This window comes from Xiphophorus hellerii, chromosome 12 (genome assembly GCF_003331165.1).
Source record: "Xiphophorus hellerii strain 12219 chromosome 12, Xiphophorus_hellerii-4.1, whole genome shotgun sequence".
Classification (NCBI taxonomy): Eukaryota; Metazoa; Chordata; class Actinopteri; order Cyprinodontiformes; family Poeciliidae; genus Xiphophorus; species Xiphophorus hellerii.
In genome coordinates, this window is record NC_045683.1 from 5410148 (window position 1) to 5428828 (window position 18681).

An 18681-nucleotide genomic window follows, 5' to 3' on the forward strand; every position below is an offset into this window, starting at 1 on the left:
CCGTGGTGACTAAGCGGCGAGGGGTTTCAGGTCAAGGATGACATCATGATGTTTCTCACTGGGAACTTTTACTCCTAACCTCAGGAAATAAACCCGTGTGCCAGCTCACTCCATCACTTAATTAAGCCATCATTCTGACACAAACCTGAACTGCAACATTAGAAGACTCAAGTCGGGGCTGAAAACTCACAAATGTCCCGCAAGAGAATCAGAATGGATCCCTCCCTCATTCCACAGCAGTTCTCCAGGACGTTCAGATACTGCAGAGAAACGAACAAGCATTCGTAAGCTGAGTAACATGCATGATGGGAAGAAGGAAAAATGCAATCGGGTTCACTAATCTTACTTTTTACTGTTATTTTTGGCTTCCCTACTTACTGCCTCTTCTCCTAAAAACTAATTTTCTTCCCATTCGTGGTTATCTTTATAGGGAATTAGGCTAAAACTGGAGATTTTAACCATTTTGTTTTGACATTTTGTAACTCATGTAGCTTTTCCCATTATAATGTAAATACAAAGGCCTATAATTTCTAGAATACTCAAAAATGTCACAGTAAATACAGACCTATAGCCAGAAGTTGGTATTAACTAGATACATTTACTCAGCTACATTTAACTGAGTAGCTAATTGGAAAACATGTACTTAGGAGTAGTTTTACTTGCACTGGAGTAATATTGTTATAAGTATTGCTACTCCAACTGAGCAATGTTTCTGTCTGCTCTACTCAGTGCAAGTAACTTCATTGAATGAAGAACAAACATTTACACAAAGACACACCTAAAGCTAAAGAGAGACTTCTTGTTTTTCCATAAGTTTCATTGTTCTGATATTATTTATTATTTATCTGGTGAAACTGTTGTGCCATTTGGAGGTCAAGTAAAGATAAAGCAGTAAACATTGTCATTGGAAGCACTTTACCCAGTTGTACATTTATTCATTATCTACTGTGCTAGTTTTGTAAGTTTTATGTTGGAAAAACAAGGATTTGGAAAAGTGTTTCCTCTACCTGAATTTGTGATTTTATAATTATGTTGTTTATTTGCATATGTTTTGTTTATTCTAGTCTTCAAAATAGCAGCATTTCTTAAAAATATGCTGAAATAATGCTATTCTAACTGTTAGCCGCTAACAATGCTAAAGCTAGCATCTGCTCTGGCCTCCTCTCCTGTTTTATATCAAACCTGAAAGAAATATGTCTACATTGAGAAACGAAACTTCATTTATAGTTTTAGATTTTTGAAACATTAATTTTGTCTGTATAAACAACAACCCGAAAATATTGAGAAATCTTGCTAAAATCTCGATTCATTCTTGTGTACTTGATACGTGCGTCATTTTGACTTGTGAGCTGAATGTATTGTTATACCTACAATGTAAAGAATATATCTTTGAATGTATATTTATAATTAAACAATTACAAAATAATGCCTGAAATTAAGTTTAATACCTAAAACTACATCAACCAGATAAAAAAAACAACAGAAATAAAATAAATGAGGACAAACAAACAGATCCTAATCTAAAAACATATAGAAAATCTCTGCAACATAGTAAGTTCAAGAAGATTATGTAATGTTTTTTTGCTTGTAGTCTCCACTAATCACTCCATCTGTCTCCAATAAGTCATGTTGTTTTCAGTTACCTATAATGTTTTAAAATTCTGCCTTAAAGTGTAACGGTTTGCGGTTTTTGCAAATCCTCAGACGATCCTCGTGGGGATGTGTTGAAATGAAAAACCACATTTGTTTCCCAGAATGAAGACATTCTGCTGGTCAGAAGAGGAAACAGCCCCAGGAGCACGGAGAAGTTAAATAAAACAGGAATGTTTATTTTTAGCACCTTCATCTCTATTTTTAGTTTCATAAAAAATAAAGACATGCACACCCAAAGTTTAGGAAAAACTAATTCAGTAAGAGTTGTGGTTAATCTCTCATCTCAAAGTGATTCGGATGTTAAGCATGAATGAATTTGGGCTCAAACGAACGGCATGTCCAGCTCGTCTGGGTTTGCGCACCTTTCTCAGATCTCCACCCTGGCAGTACTCCATGGCGAGCAGCGGCAGGTCGTTGGTGGCCACCAGTTTCTGCATCCCCTGAGGAACTTCCCGCGCAGCGACCACGTTCACATGATCCAACCTGGTGAAGACAGGGCAACCGTGTCTTGTGAAAAGATTGAGATTTTTGTTTAAACCTCAAATTTATGTTTCTTGGCTCCAAACTAATGAAGTATTATGTATTTGTTACTCTGGTTACATATCAGGAAATTTGCTGTCACTTTTTTTCATGCCTTTTTTTAATATGTTGGAGGGACAAAATAACATCCAGATATGACTGAAATCTGGACCCACAAATCTGGACCAAACTTCCAGAAAACTGCAAAACAGCTGAAATATTGAGTTTGTTTAAATCTAATCTAAAATCTTTCTGTTTAGAGTTGTCTTTAAACCATAATAAATGAAACATTAGCCAACTTATTTGACATGTATCAATAATTTTGGTGACACCACTCATAAAAATGTAACAATCGTTACTGGTTTTCTCAATTATTGACTGCATGGTGGTTTTTTTTATGACTGTGTAGTTTGTGTTTTTATGATTTAAAGCACTTTGAACTCCCTTGTTGCTGAAATATGCTATACAAATAAACGTGATCGATTGAAAAATGTATCACAATATCAGCATTTCATATCAGTCAATATAGATAATTTTTCATTAGTTATTCATTTTAAACATCTAAAATACTGCCAAACTGGTGACATGACCTTTTCCTGTTTTATTCACAGTTTTCACTCCACATTGTTGTTGGTTATTTTGTGTCAGTTATGATTCCTGAAACTGCTGCTGTGTGCCAGTTACTCAAAGGGGTTGTTGCTAGGTAACCAAAGAATGAGTGAGTTGCTAGGTGACCAAAGAGTGAGTGAGTTGGTGCCACCGACGTAGCTTAGCTAGTTGTGAGACACAGAACAGATAAAATAATTGTTTTTTTTCTGTAGACTTCTAGACTTTTCTCTAAATATCTTAAATTTTCCACGTTTAGTAAATATTGCTGTATTATAGCAGAATTTGCTGCATTGTGCATTCCAAATGGCTGGTTGTTAGAAAGGATAGATGATTAAAAACCTTTCCCCAGGAGCATGCAGACTGTTTCCCCACATCAATTAACACAAAGTCTTCCTCTGTGATGAAGAATCAACAATGTGTTTTCCATATTCTAGCATTAAAAGACAAATATTATGACATTTTGCAGCACAGCTTTTGGTAATTCTGTTATTTATTTTTCTTTGACAAAACAAAACTAGAAAAGGAACAAAGAACTGCAATCCAATCCAGTTTTATGTGCAGGAATACATAATCTGTTGCTCTCACTACTGATGTCAGAATGATGTCCGCAATGGCAAAATAAAAACGGAAAAACTGTTTGCTTCAAAAAGCAAACCAGATCCGTCAACATGAAAATGAGAAGAGACAAGCTGCAGCATGAGATTTATAATGGAATGAGGGAAGTTTATGAAAAAAAAAAATTATTACAAAATTAACACTCGGATTATGACAAAAAAATGTCAAAACTGCATCTGAAAAGGTTTAGGTAAAGGGCACCAAGAAATGCATCAATATATCATCCATGAATTCAAGCTTACATTGCTGCTGTGCCAGTTACTCAATTGGTTGTTGCTAAGTAACCACAGAGCGAGCGAGTTAGTTGATGCCACCAACCTTACTCAGCTACAGAAGGAGAGATTGAGCAGCTAAAATATTTTTTTTTCTGTAGACTTTTAGGGTTTTTTCTGATGCTGATGATGGCTGCATCATTCTGTGATTTTCTGTAAGACGGGTTGACAGAAACGTCGGGATAGAGAGAAAACGTCCAGAAAAAGTTTCGATCAATTCTGGGTAAGGTAAGGTAATTTTATTTATATAGCACATTTTCAGCAACAAGACAGTTCAAAGTGCTTAGAAAGTAATACAAACAAAACAAAACTAAAAGAAAGACAAAAAGGTAAAGGCGCATATTGGTACCCATGTTTAATAAGAATAAGTAGTCCATATAAACTAATTGGGGTTTCTCTGGATTCTTGTTCTGATAAAACAAGAATGTTGGTTCTCCTTGTTTGATTCTGTTAGTGAGTATAAAACTAAATGTTGGTTTCGGTTGTTCTGGGTTGAGTTCTAGATCTGTACAATATAAAGCTACATACAAAACACAAAACCAAAAGAATTGATTCTTGTTCTGAGTTGCTGAGTAAACTAACAGGAATTTCTCTAGGACTCCGATGTTAAAAGTATAAAGTTAAATATTGGCCTAAAGTAATAAGTACTCCACAGTTTATAAAAGTAATACACTAAAAAGTATAAAGCTAAATGTTGGTTGGTTCTCCATGTTTGATTATAAAAATAAACATTGGTTCCAGTTGTTCTGGGTTTAGTTCTACATTTGTACAGTACAAAACTAAATGTTGGTTCTCCATGTTTGGTAAAATTAGCTAGTATAAAACTAAATGTTGTTTCTCCATGTTTGGTAAAATTAGCTAGTACAAAACTAAATGTTGTTTCTCCATGTTTGGTAAAATTAGCTAGTATAAAACTAAATGTTGTTTCTCCATGTTTGATTCCACATGACACAATGACAGTGATTCTGTGTTGACCTCATGCTGGGATCTCTGGAGAAACACGTATGTGGCTACAGGAAAACTCTGAATCACACGAATCTGACCCATTCAAAGGTACAACAGGACTCTCCAATCCAGTAAGGCAGGCTTTTAATGTTTATGCCAAGAAAAACAGAGATACCTTTCCAAAGTAAATCTGTTTTAATCTTGTCAGATTATTCCAAAGAAACCTGGAGTGCTCTGAAATCTTGCTGTAACAAAGGAAGTTAATGTTTTGGATGTTTTTTTCTGTTTCTGATAACAGAAAGAAAATGTTTCTTATCTGGAAACTGTCAAAGTTTGGATCTGTGAACTCAATTTGAAGATAAAAACAGTGAGAAACTGTAGAATAAACTTTTTTTTGTTTTATTGTTTGCTCAAATCTTTCAGCAAACTGAGAAATGGTGCAATTCAAGCTTCATAAACACATTATGGCTACCAAACAAAGCGAGATGTTTTTCAGTGGAAACGCAAATCTGTGTTAAGAAGCTGCTATAATATAATAGCTAATGTTGCCATGTCCCCTGCCCTGTGGTTTTTCCATGAATGAAGCGTGGGAGGATGGGCCGCTGTGGTTCTAACCATGTCTGTCCAAAAACAACACACTTGTTAAAGTGAGAATGAGGAAAAATGAGTTTGCACTGTCAAATATAACAAAACACACGCACACTTTGCATCTGACAAACATCCCATCCCACACGAGCTGGCACAGAACCGGAGGGACCGACACCTAAACGGCAACTGTTCACGGGCGTATTTGGGTTTAAAATGCAGCGCAAAGCGAGGCGGAGGAATACTGTGGTGCTAGAAATAACCAAAGTCACTAAAATAACCCAAACAGCCAAGCTTATTAATTGGTAAATGGGTGATTTTTTTTTCTATTTAGGGAAAGAAATTTTTGTCTTTTGTTTTTCAGAGGAAACCTGAGTGGGAGATGGAGACATAAGAACGGAAAACCCAGAAACACCAAAGACGTCAGGGAACAAACCAAGCTGGCTCATAAAACAGCAAATTAAACAGGGATTATGCCCCAGAAGTCAATCTGGAAGCATCAACAGGCTTTGTTTTAAAACAAAAAGAAGTTAAAAAAGTAAATGCTTATTTAATCAAACATTTAGATCAATAAAAGTTTAACAAAAACATGTAAGAAATAAATATTTGGGAAAAATCCATATATAAAAAAAATAAAACAAGGTAAGAAATTTAAACAAAACTTTTTTTTAGTTATTTTTTTATAAAATTTCAATAATGTTTCTATGCATATTTCTTTCTTAATGGAAAAAAACAATAGTACATCGTTTTTTACTTCTTTTTTGTTTTATTACATATTTAAACATTTTATTACTTTGTCAAGTCAATTATTTAGCTTTCCTAATTTTTCCTATTTTTTTATTTATTTTTCCCATTATTTTGTTATCATCTGTTTGATTTTAGTTTACTTTCAGTCACAATCATTCATTGTTTTGCACACAATTTGAGATGTTTACCTGAACTTGATTTGATAGAAGAGTATTAAAGTAATTTTTAATAATTTCACAATCCAGTGGAAGTAAATTTAATCATAGATATTTAGTTATGATCAAATGTTATAATTTATTACACTTCTTTAAAGCAACAAACCACTATTAAGTGAAGCAGGATAAAGTTTTCAGGAAACAAACTAAAGTATTTCCATTTGATATTTGAGGATTTTTATGTATTTTTTTTTCTTCTTAAGTCATCAAAATACTTACTTCTGTATTTGAGGTCACATATTGCATAAAAAAGCCTAAGTTAAATGCATTCTGGATGCAAGTAAAAAAAAATATTTCTTTTGTTTTTGATGTTGTGAAAACTATTAGCTGACAAATTTAAATTTCTTCCCATTTTATGCGTTCAAAAGCTAAAGGAGTATAATAACTTATAAAAACAGAACAGTACTGAAGTGGTGCTACTTTAATAACAGTGAGTAAAAAAAGAAAGGTCTCTGTTAATGTTAATGCATGTGACAGTAAGACGTACCTCTTCATAATCTGGATCTCCAGACTCCAGCGCTCTTTGTTTCTTTCGCTCAGCTCTTGTCGGCACTGCTTTAACGCGATCTGCTCCTCTGTGTCCTGAAAGCAAAAACAGAGACCCGGGTTTCCATAAGAGGACTAACCATACATTTATTACTTCCACATTTGCCAGTGCTCTTCAGTAATCCTTCCCCAAACCCGCCAATAAAAGCTGATAGTATTGGTTCTGATTTGTACTGCTTTGGCATTAATTCCAGGACGAGAACGAAGCCTCGGGTTCTTGTTCTCATAACATCAAGTGGCCACTTTTATTTGCCCTTAAAATGAGACATTATTCCCTCAGGCAATTAATGCTCCCAGTTCAGTTCCAGTTCAGTCGTTTAATAAAAAGCTTGTATGTAGCCCAAACTTATTAAAACTTTGCATCACAGATACAAATAGTGCATGACCATAATAATGCACTAACGGCACTAAAATAATTAATCCTCTTCCACATTTCTGCATTATAAAGTCTCTAGATTTACTTTTACTCAATGTAGCTTTTGTTTGTTTAGGTTTTTTAAAGTATAACAATACTTTTATTAAGATGATTGTTTCCAGTTATTTATTCATAACTGGAAAATAAGATGATTTCATTTCCAGCAGCGGATGAAAAACCTGCTAAATTTCTCTTTTTTAGTTAATATTAAGTGATGGTTATTAAAAAATGGACATGTCTAATATTTCACCAGAAGTCAGTAAAGAAGCCATGCTATCCAAACATACAAAGAAATACAAAACGGTTACGAACAAACTCAAAGAAACCAAAACAAATTAGTCCACCGTTATGTGTAATACGATGGACTGGAAAAGGGTGTAAGTATTACGCACAGAAAGAAAAGGATATAAAAAGACACAGAAAACCAAGAAAGCATTCCTTCTGCTTTGTGCAAAACAATGTAAAAGATTTTCTCATTACCAAAGTATTCAGACTGCGATGATTGGTGCAGCTGAATTTCTAACTTCTTAATTTTCCAGTGAACGCAGCTAAAGTCATGATCCGGAACGGTCAAGAACACAGTTTGACCATGCAACAGCTACGGCCAGGTGCAGCTCATAAGAGTTAGGAGTTAAAAGATAATTAAAAGAGTTTTACATTAGCCAAGGAGGATTCACAAGGAGGTACAGAAACTTGTAAATAGCAGGTTTTTCCACCATGAAAACCTTAAAGGGGCAATATTATGTGTTTTCCAGCCACAGATTATCATTTTATAGCACAATCAAGTAATTATTATCACCTTCAGCTATCATAAAAATTCAATATATGTCAAACATGACCTAAAATAAATGTGACGCCTTGAAATCGGGCCTCCGTCTCTTTAAGAAGCTCCAGCTCTTTCAGGTTATCACATCCACTGTCCTCTATCAAGTGTTCACAAACATTTGTCGGAGACATATTGTTCATATAAAGATCTCAGCAGAGGTGCAGATCCACCAGTGGTTGCTAATTGCTGCTGCTAGTCTGAAGGAGCTCAGTGGAGGAGTCATGGATGCACCAGGAAATAAATTTCTTTTGCACATGGCTGTAGGTCACATGGACAGTATAACTATAAAAAGGCTGTACAAAGTGAGAGTTCATCTATGAAACTGACTGAAGATGAAGACTAGATAACACACTTTATTTTTTAAAGCGTCGTTATGAGACTACTGCTTTTTAGTTTTATTATTACATTGAGAACAATTTCAGATTTTTGTGTAATTTTTGTGCAGTTTGACTTCAAATGTGAGCTTTAAGCTATAGAAGAGTATTTGTTAGGGATGCACCAATATGAAAATGATCAATATCTGATATTATTACTGTTGTTATGGGAGTATTTACCGATATCATATGTGTTACATATATTTCCCTACACTTTCAGCACCATGTAAAAACAACCATTACTCCATTACTTCTCTGCTTCTGTTAAACTGCATTATATTGATCATAATTTGCTGCATCACTATCATGTCGCATGAATGAACAAATACCACATGACCGACCCGCTGCTGCTCCAAAAACACAAACAGCAGCAAGATGGAAACAAACATTAGATGTTCATTACAGAAAAATAATAATAAGCCAATATTGCTAGCTTATTATTCTTATCTTACTATTATATTATATTATATGATATGATTCCTCTGAGTTTTTTTCCTCTCTCTTTTTTTGCATTTTATTTGTTTTATAACACAGACTAAGAAGAATTTATAGGTCTACTTTGTCAAGGAGTTGGTAATTATTCTGTCATTTGGGGATCAATAAAGTATATTCTATTCTATTCTATTCTATTATTCTGCATGTAGATTTTCTTGTCTTGTTATGAGTTGGTTTGTAACCATTTTGTCTATGTAGTATAATGAATTTGTTGTCTCATAAATGCATGGTAACCTGGTTGTAATTACCAATTTTTGATAATTATTGAGTCAGTAACCAATACATTTAATTAAATTGTGATAAGGGGTATTATTAAATCTTCCTACTCCTTTCCACACAGAAACGTACTGGTAAACTAATTATTTTGTTCTTGGTTATGTATGCACATGTTTCTTCTGTCTTGTTGATTGCGTTTTTTCTTGTTTTTAAAAACCCGTTTTAAATAAACAAATCAAAAAGAGGGTCCAACCAGAAACAAGCAAGGTGTGACCAATAAAGTGACTGTATTTCCAAAAATAATGACCCATTCAGCTCCATCCTACTACCTGTTTCTCATCAAGGAAGTGGTGCCACTCCTCTCCCCACCATCCTGTTTCTGTCTGTGGTCAAATATCTAATTTAAACCCACAGTGTTGTCATCAATACAGGAAACTTTCAATGCAGGATGCTTAGTCATGGCAGCAGCAGTGCCAGCAGGAAAACATCTAATATCCTCCTGAAGTCCAAGACGCAGCAACACAAACGACCACCAGTTTGATCAGAAGTGATAACACTGGGTTACATAAAAATATTTTTTTATAAGTTGTCTGTGTTTTTTTCTATTGAATTAGGACTATTTTGCACCAATGAATACAAAAATGGCATTCATTTTTCTCAAACAGGTCAGGTTTTTAGTCTAATTTGATTTAGACAAATCTGATCTTCTGACTGAACTGATTACATTTTTGTGACATTATCAGTTCATTTCCGTTAATATTTCTCATCCAAAACAGGTTTTAGGAGAAAAAAAACGTTTTTTCTAACAGTGTATTAATTAAATGTTACAAACTTGGATTTCTGTAAATTGAATAATAATCCCGGATAAGGGTAAAAACATGGTAAATGAACATTACGTCTTCGTTGTGCTAAATTCTCCTTCTCTTTTCTGTTCTGATGGAGTCTCTCTCCTCCTGCTTGATCAGATTATCAGGAAACCGAGCCAAACGTGACAACAAGTCATGCATTTTGATGCTCATGATGAATCTACAGTTCACAAAGTTGACGTGATTGAGCAAAACCAATGTGATTTTTTGAATTCAGCCCATCAAAATGACCCTAAAACATTTGAAAAACCTCAGACAAATTTTTGGCTGTTGACCAGAATTATAAAATAAACAGCATTCTAAATACAAATACTTTCTGCATGCCAGATTCACAAAATAACTGTAATCTGACAAAACATGTTGCAGGAACTGTTTGAGAATCTCCCATAAGCTTTCAGACTGACTCCACAGGATGCTGCTGCCGGGCTGCAGCATCGGTGAGTAATGCCGCTAAATGGCTGCAACAAAAGGAAGAAAAGGTTCACTAGGGAGGGAGTGTTCACTTTCCCATACTCCCCTTTACTGGTATTACAACTTGATAATCTCATCTTGCTATGACTTATCATGACAACAGAAACCATTTCAGCTGCAACAAGTGCAGCGATGCATCTGTTTCCAGGACTGAGCTCATTCTTTCTTTCTATTCAAAGCACGTGAAAACCCAAACGCTTCTGCTGAACATTTTGACTTTCTTCCTCCGAGTCAAAGATTTAGTCAAAGCAAAGTACATCAGACAAGACTCACGTAATTTCAGATTAAGTTTTGCTGACACACGAGTTATTCTCTCCAAGATACAAATGCTGAAAAGCAAAAAACAAGAAACATGAAAATGTAAGAGCTGCATTAAACTGCCCTGTTTTACACAAGAACAGACGAAAAGTACAGTTAGTGTTTTCTGCAGGCTGAGATTACAAAACAAAAAGTTTATTTACATGGTACAAGTTTTACAAGAGGGAGAAAAAATGTTTAAATTATTATTTTAATTATAAAATGATTATAAAATGTGGGTAGTGTTGTGAATCTTGGTCTGATATTTGCTGCTGGAAGTTTACACACTTCAGGGCAATTGAAGGATTATTCTATCCTTTTATGTTCTATGCTAAATTATCACAGTAATGATATTCAGAATAATTAACATTAAATAATTCATACTAAAATATTTTCCAGGACATTCACAAAGCTTGAAAACTACTAATGAGCAGTGGAGGTTGCCATTTACCATATTGTTTATCATTTATCAAGAAAAATCTATTTTCATGATAAGAATTTTGATTTATTATTGCCGTTATAAATTTCACTGATTGATGGTAAATAAAAAAACATGACTGGAAATGTTACTTTTGCTACTGTCTCCACTGTTTGTTGCTCGAGCGCATCAATAAATCTCAGTAAATTTGAAAATAAGATTAAATGCTGTGATATACAGTACACTTTTTATTTATTTATTCTTTTTCAAGAACAATATTTGTGTTTGTGGGGATATGAAAGCCGTGCCACGTAGTCACAATCATACAGTTACCTAAAGAACGAGTAATAAATAGTTTTTCTTATCATAATCGTTATCGATATCAAAATAATGTGATAAAATTCAAAGTCCATGTCGCCCGCCCCTAATAAGCAGGCCAGGTGTGCACAGATCAACAATAGATTGACCTGCCAAGTCTGACTGTGATCGGTCCCCCTGTTTTGGTGTGAAAAGTGACTAAATATAGCAACAAAGTGGATAAGTTGGCAACTATTTGGACACTTCAATCACCAGAAAGACAGAAAAAATCCCAAAAAGAGTATTTTAGTAGTATTTTTACAGGTTCTGATTTGCTTTACCTTATTTTGCCATCTTGTGACGTTCCCGAAGCCTCCGGTGCCGAGCCTCTCCTTCAGCTCCCACAGGCCGCAGGTCTGCGGCTGCTGCAGCGGGACCCGATTCATGGCCTCCCCACCTAAACCCAGCACCACCACAAGCATGAAAAAATGACTTTTACTGGTTACATTTCTGACTGAATCTGATGCTTCAACATTCATACGATTATACCTTGTAAATTAATTACTTTGCTTCGTACAGGATATTAGAGAAAAAAACACAATCTATACTAATGACATAATAAGATGAACTGACAACATTTAATCATTTAATAGGAGGATTTTCAGAGTTAAGAGCCAAGCTGCTGCCTCACTGTAAAACATTTAGTTGTGTTTACTCTCTTCTGCTCTTTAAGTCAAATAAATGTAGCAAGTTTTAGATTTTGTGAGTTTGTGAAAGATAAACTTACAGCAGTGAGGCGTGTTAACTTTTATATTAATTTTGTCAAACCTCCAAGAGTTGAATAAACAAAAGATTTTAGGTTAGCACATTAAAAACTAGAAGGAGAAAAAGACATGAGTGGGAACTACTTCCCAGAATGCTTAGCGGCATGTTTTTGTATCCTGAGATGGAAGTGCGTTACATCGATCTGACTCTTGTTTTTTAAGGCTAATGTTTATTTTAATATCCTGTTCACGCTAAATGTTTTTGAGCAGAATTGACTGTAATGTTTAATAAAATTCCCTGTCAGATCACAAGTTTTGTTCATGCAATTTGAAACAAGAATTTAAATTATCCCGAAGTAACATAAGTATTTATTTTTACTTGATCGTGTGGGTGAAACTAATGCATAACAGTGTGCTCTTTAACTAGATGAGGGCCGTTTTTTTTCTTGCATATTGTGAAATAATTCTAAAATTCACAATTCAAGATTAATGAACTTAAAAGCAATGCTTAGACAACTTGTCTTTTGTTGTTAAATCAACTTCATGAACTTTAAAACAATTTTCTTGTTGACCTTAACTGCATTTTCAAGGCAGCAGATGAACCTGTATTTTCAAGTTAAGTCACCTTCAAATGTTTTACAGTGCTCAGATGAAAGGAAACAGGATTTCAAACATCAAGAACAAGCAGAAAACCACCGAGGCTGAAGCCGCCATGACCTGCTTGAACACCAGCGTCTCTGTCCGCAGATTTAAATGGGGAAGGAAGAAACCCAGGCTGCAGAAACCTTCCAGCCCGACTGAAATTTGCAGCTGTTCACATGGTCAGTCCAAGACAAAGATGGAGCGGTTTGGCAGGTTTGTTTGGAAGAGTCTCAGTAAGACGCCATGATGTCAAGTGTTATGGTTGGAGCATCGTGCAGCGAGTTTGATTCATCCCCTGGCACAAAGTAGATTGAAACAAACGAACAACTACAACTACCTTCATCCTTTCAATTTCAGCTCAAATCAACAGCTTGGAAGAAATTACATGTTCAAACTACAGGTGCTGGATATGGACTTAGAATTTTATTGCGATATATTGTGATAATACAAACTGTGATTTCCAATTTTTTGGGCAACTGTATGGTTGTATCTGCATAGCACAGTGTTAACAGCGTCACAAACACAAATACTGTTCTTGAAAAACATCCCTATTTAAAATAGACTTCTGCAGGACTCCACTGGCTTAAATAAGTGTGATTTATATCACTAAACTGCACACAGTAGCTGCATTCAATCATATTTTCAAATTTACCATTTTTTATGTTCTCGTTAGTGCAGAAAATAGAAAGAACAAAATTTACGACAACACTGTCAGTTTTGTTTTTCATTTGTTATTATTAATTGAAATGTATTGAGACAACAAAAAAATCAAAATTATTCACAATATTTTTCATAATAAGTGATAAACGAAGCGATAAATGCACAACCCAAGTTCAAACAGATCATTGATCCCAAACAAAAAAAGCTGGTTTTGGAATTAAAAAGCAGATCAAAACGTGAATAAAAATGTTTGGACTATGCTAGCTCAGTCAGCACCAGGAAATGAAACAATTTAAATTAACTGGACCAATTCTGCAAAGAAGAGCGTCCAACTTATTCACAGAGGTGCAGATTGGAGGAAATTGACTATAAATTGAAACTCATGCACCAAATCCTTGTTTTTAGAAGTAATTGACATGGCGTGAGATATAATAATTAAATCCTGAAAAGATAAAATTTCTGATAAATCCCACAAGTTCAAAATGATTACAACAGAATTAAATTATGTGGACGACATGGCTGGAAGAACATATCGCGATATAAGTGTTTCATATCTGTCCATAGATAATTATTTATTTGTTTGTTTGTTATAAATATCTGAAATACTACCAAACTGGTGGCATAACTTTATCTTTTCACTCCACGCAGTTTTTTCTAAGCTGTTTCGAGGAACTGTGGCAAAATCTTAAACTACTGCTGCGCAAGTTACTCAATAGGTTGTTGCTAGGTAACCAAAGACTGAGTGAGTTGCTAGGTAACCAAAGACCGAGTGAGTTAGTTGAGGTCACACTCCTTGCTTAGTTGGCTGAGAGAGGTCTTTTCTCTGCCTACATCCCCCAGAATGCTGTGCAGGTCTGGATAACAGTTCAGTGAAAAACTGGATATTCTATCAGATGTACTATTTATTGATATTGATTATGTGTTTATTGCGATATATATTGTTATTGATTTATTGCCCAGCAATATATCAATTTTGATGGATTGAACAGCCCTGGAAGTAAGACTTAGTAAGACCTAAGTCTTACTAGTCTTACTTACTGTCTCACATTTACTGGGAGTAAATGTGAGACATTCAGCCCTGACCTGAATGTGACAAAGAATATTTGGAGGGAGCTAAACATTAGCAGGCTTTCCAAGCAGTTTGTAGCCAAAAATAAAATGGTAAAAATTACCAGAAATCTCTCTAAAGAATCATATAAAAAAAGAGTTTGAAAGTTGTAATGTCAATAAAGGCTTCTCAACTGAAGATGATGAATGTATTAATAATTTTCAATATGCTTTGTTATCTAACGGGAGAGGCATGTCTCATTTCCTATAAGTAATTACTGGTTGAATGAAACTGACTGTAGAGCTACATCTGCCAGTGGTATGAATAGTTTTGGACTTGACTGAATTTAACTCGCAGTGATCCAACTTCTGACTGAAACTTTGATGTTTGAGGTCAAACCTGGAGTCATAACGTGACCTAATCAACGTTGTACATCACATGCTTCTACGTTTTAAGAGTTTAAACTAAACGTAAGTCATATAAAAACACGTCTCCTGTCGGTGTGCTAGCAGTTTTACAGAGTTACTGCAGCAGTTCTTTCTTTCACTTTGTTTTCCGGCTCAGATCCGTCCTACCTTAAACTTCCTCTGCAGCGTCTTTCTTGACTTTCTTTAAACTCTGCTGTCTGTTTGTGTGTTTAAGATATTTTAACTTTTTTCCCCTGTAGTTATTTTGGCGACACAACAACTCTCCCAGCAGTTCTGTCTACTTCCTGGTACTCACATTTCCTGTAAACCTGATGAGACTTTGGACCCGCCCACTCAGAGTTCACCGGTCACAGCTGAGCAGCTGGAGGGTTTCAGGTGAAGCTTGGGGACAAGATACTTTTAGAAATAAAGTAAAAATAAAATATATGTTAGCATGCTAATTTCCAGAGCTAAGTCTGAGCCTGCATATTAGTGTATGGCAGCTCAGTTTCCCCTCGGAGTTGTTCATACTATGCAGTGATTTAGATTTAGATGAATAACTAAGACAAAAACATAGAAATGAGCTCGTTTTAATTATATATAATAGCCAAATTATACAAAATTATACTATAATTATATATAATAATCATGATAATTATGCAATTATGACTCAAAAATAATTAACAATACAATGTTAATTAATTCATTCCACTTTGGGATCAATAATTTGACTTTGTATTTCACTGAATTGAAATAATCTACTCTACTTTTTTAAGTGGACTGTTTGCTTTCTAAAAATGCAAAGAACTAAATTGGTCTCATTGCACTCAAAAAGGTGGATTTTCCCCTCTTGGTATTTTTTTGTTCAAAAATGCAAAAAAATAATAAAATTTATGCTAAATCTTTTGATTAAGGTTTACATTACAACAAAATTAACAAAAATAACGCAACTCTTTATAGCTGTAAACTGTAGAAATTACTTGTTTTTTCTTGCTTCCTGGACACAATAAAGCAAAAATAAGTAAGAAAATAGATCAAATAAAAGCTGAAATAATCTCTGCAACTTAAGCTAAAAAACCTAAAAGTACAAAAGTGGATTTTTAGGTTTGTCTTAAAATTATGATGTGTCTATGTAGTAAATTAAAGTTTATTTTCACTCATTTACGCCTACTAAAATTCGTCATGATGCTGTTTGTTCACTAATGTCTAACAAACTTTAGAGGCCTTCGCAGTGAGATTAAATTACATGCAGAGAAACTTTAATTCGCTGATTGAATGACTTTTGAAGTCAGTTGGTTGCAAGGTGTTTTATTTATGGCTCAGATTAAGGAGATAGAGCGGATGTGAGGCCAAACATAAGCCTTTTTAAAATTATTGGTAAATAATTTTTGCATTTGGTTCCTTTTTTAAAGTTATTCACTACTTCCTGTGCAACAAATCCCAGTGAGTTGGACATATTCAGGTTGAAGCCAAATGTTTCTTCTTCTTCTGTGTTCTTGAACAAACATTTCCAGTGTAATTTTAGCATTTCCATGTTGACTTATAAAACACTTAAACAGTTTGTGGGTGATCATCACATTAGGTATAATAGTGGGCTTCTAGGAATAAAACAAATGTGTGTTGCAAAGTCTGCCAGTGTTTGTGATGCACAATGTTTCAGTGCTTTTCACGTCCATTATCTCCCTTTTATCTAAAGTGCCTGTTTGTTACGTTATGTTTGCAACATCTTATAAATCTTCTGTGTCACTGTTGATCTAGCGGATGTTGTATTTGGAGATGTACTTGAGACTTTCCAGGGGAGTGACGTTTTCCTTTCAACGCCTGTTATGGAGAGTAAAAAAAACTTACCGTAAAATGTGCCGCAAACATCTGAAGCACACTTTGTTGATGAAATCAGTCTGAAAACATGTTATCAGGTACAAAATGTTGGAGAATTTGCAAATCATGTCTTTTTTTAGAGTCAGACGTCACATCCAAATTTATCCCAGGGAAGAAGTGCAACAAGAAGAGCCTCAAAAAAGCTTCGACATAAACTTGTAATAAGAAACTTTAATTGTGTTAATTTGGATCTCTAAGTAGTCTGGGAAATGTCTCAGATGGTCTTTAAGTAGCTAATATCTTAAATACTTTATTTTACTTCAACATTCACAGAGACAAAAGTACCTGCTAATAGAAGAATACTCAGCAGATTTAAGTTAAATTCTTAGTAAAGTAGGAGTTGTGATGGAAACTGCAAATAATAAAACAAAATTTCCTCCAGTTTTTGTCTTAAACCCTTCTTGTTTGGATGTTGTGTGACCTTTATGCCTACTTCATCATGTCAGAGAGTTTCTACTTGGGTGATTTCTTGATTCATGAAAACAACTTCTTGTATTTTGTCATGTTATCTTCCTCTGATGTTAAAGTTAATTTAAGCGTAATAAAATAGCAAGAAGAAAGGAAATCCGTTCATAATCACCAAACTCTGACGTATGATTGACTCCATCTTTTGTATCATTAACAGTGAATGATTTGTGCTGAAATCTCACAAAAACTGACCAAACAGATTTTTTATCCTTCAAAAACTCAAAAACTTTTTCAAGTATGTTTGATCTAATATAGTGCAAAAAAAAATAAATAAAAATAGTACACTTGAAATGAGACCAAACTAACATAAAAGTAGATTTTCAGCAAGACACAGGAGCTGGTTTTAAATAAATAATGTATGTCTTTGATATTAATGAAATAATACTAAAAAATACACTGGCAGCTTATTTTACTTAAAACAAAACTTTTTTCTGATGTTGTAAATAAAATAATGTTCCAGTGGAACTGGTTTGCTTTTATTAATTTTATGAAATTATTGACTGAAAACAAGCTCTTACCTGAAAAGTTACTTGTAAGTTAGTTTTGTCTTATTTCGAGTACCGCCAGATATTACCACTAGAAACCAGACAACAATAGTTTTTGCAGTGTATAAAAGATGTTTATTTGACTGTCTTTCTGCCGCCCATGATTCTGCGTTCTTCCCTAAACAGGAAGTGACAGCAATAAAACAAACAAATTGGACTGGCGCCTATCTTATATCACATGCTAAAGTGCTGGGTTGTACTTGATATGATGTGGTTTTCATAACCAGTAAAAAAAAGCCCTGAGTTGAAACTATTTCAGTTAAATTAACCCACTGTGGTTCTGAGTGAAGATGGAGCCACTGGTAAAGTGGCTGAGGAAGGGCTGGGTTGAATAAAGGGGGTTTGCAGCTGAGAGAAATGAGTTCTGGTGCCAAACGAGTCGACACTCAGATACACCCAGACAGACCTGCATGGCTTTGAATTCATCAAAATGGAAGCCGTGAATCAATTTCATTTTCCAGGCTTAAAAAATGGGCCTTAAGTTTTCTACACTTAACATTTTGATCAGCCTTAAAACTTCAGCGTTGGTGGTTCTTAGGTTGTTCCTCCAAACCAGTTCCCTTTTGTCCGAGTGGTTCAGTTTGGGTCAGACGTTTGAAACTTTTAGTTCTGACAAAAATCCCAAACGAACGTCAAAACTGTTTTTTGACAACATCCTGAAACGGTCTTTCCAAATCCCTGTGCTAACAACGTGTGTCAATATTAACAATTATGAGAATTCATAATGAATTAAAATTCTAATTGATTTGTATTTTTAAGAATTAATGATTACAATTGTTCAACCATGGTAATGAGAACTGGTCAAATCCATCTTTAAAAACCCAAAATTCATATTGAGATTGATCAGTGAATTTAAATGTTTAAACTGTTCTTTAGTTTTTTTTAATC

The 18681-nt window shown here is 34.6% G+C and overlaps 1 protein-coding gene across 1 annotated transcript in view; it reads right to left on the reverse strand.

Moving 5' to 3' along the window:
* Positions 1-15223, reverse strand: part of ikbkb (inhibitor of nuclear factor kappa B kinase subunit beta) — a 32130-nt gene extending 16907 nt beyond the window's left edge. The window contains exons 1-5 of the mRNA XM_032578664.1: positions 15071-15223; positions 11723-11838; positions 6648-6742; positions 2016-2136; positions 191-260 (exon numbers count right to left, since the gene is read on the reverse strand). Of these exons, the coding sequence (XP_032434555.1) occupies positions 191-260; positions 2016-2136; positions 6648-6742; positions 11723-11827 (391 nt within the window). The 5' untranslated portion in view covers positions 11828-11838; positions 15071-15223. The remainder of the gene's footprint in view (positions 1-190; positions 261-2015; positions 2137-6647; positions 6743-11722; positions 11839-15070) is intronic.
* Between the last annotated feature and the right edge of the window lie 3458 nt (positions 15224-18681).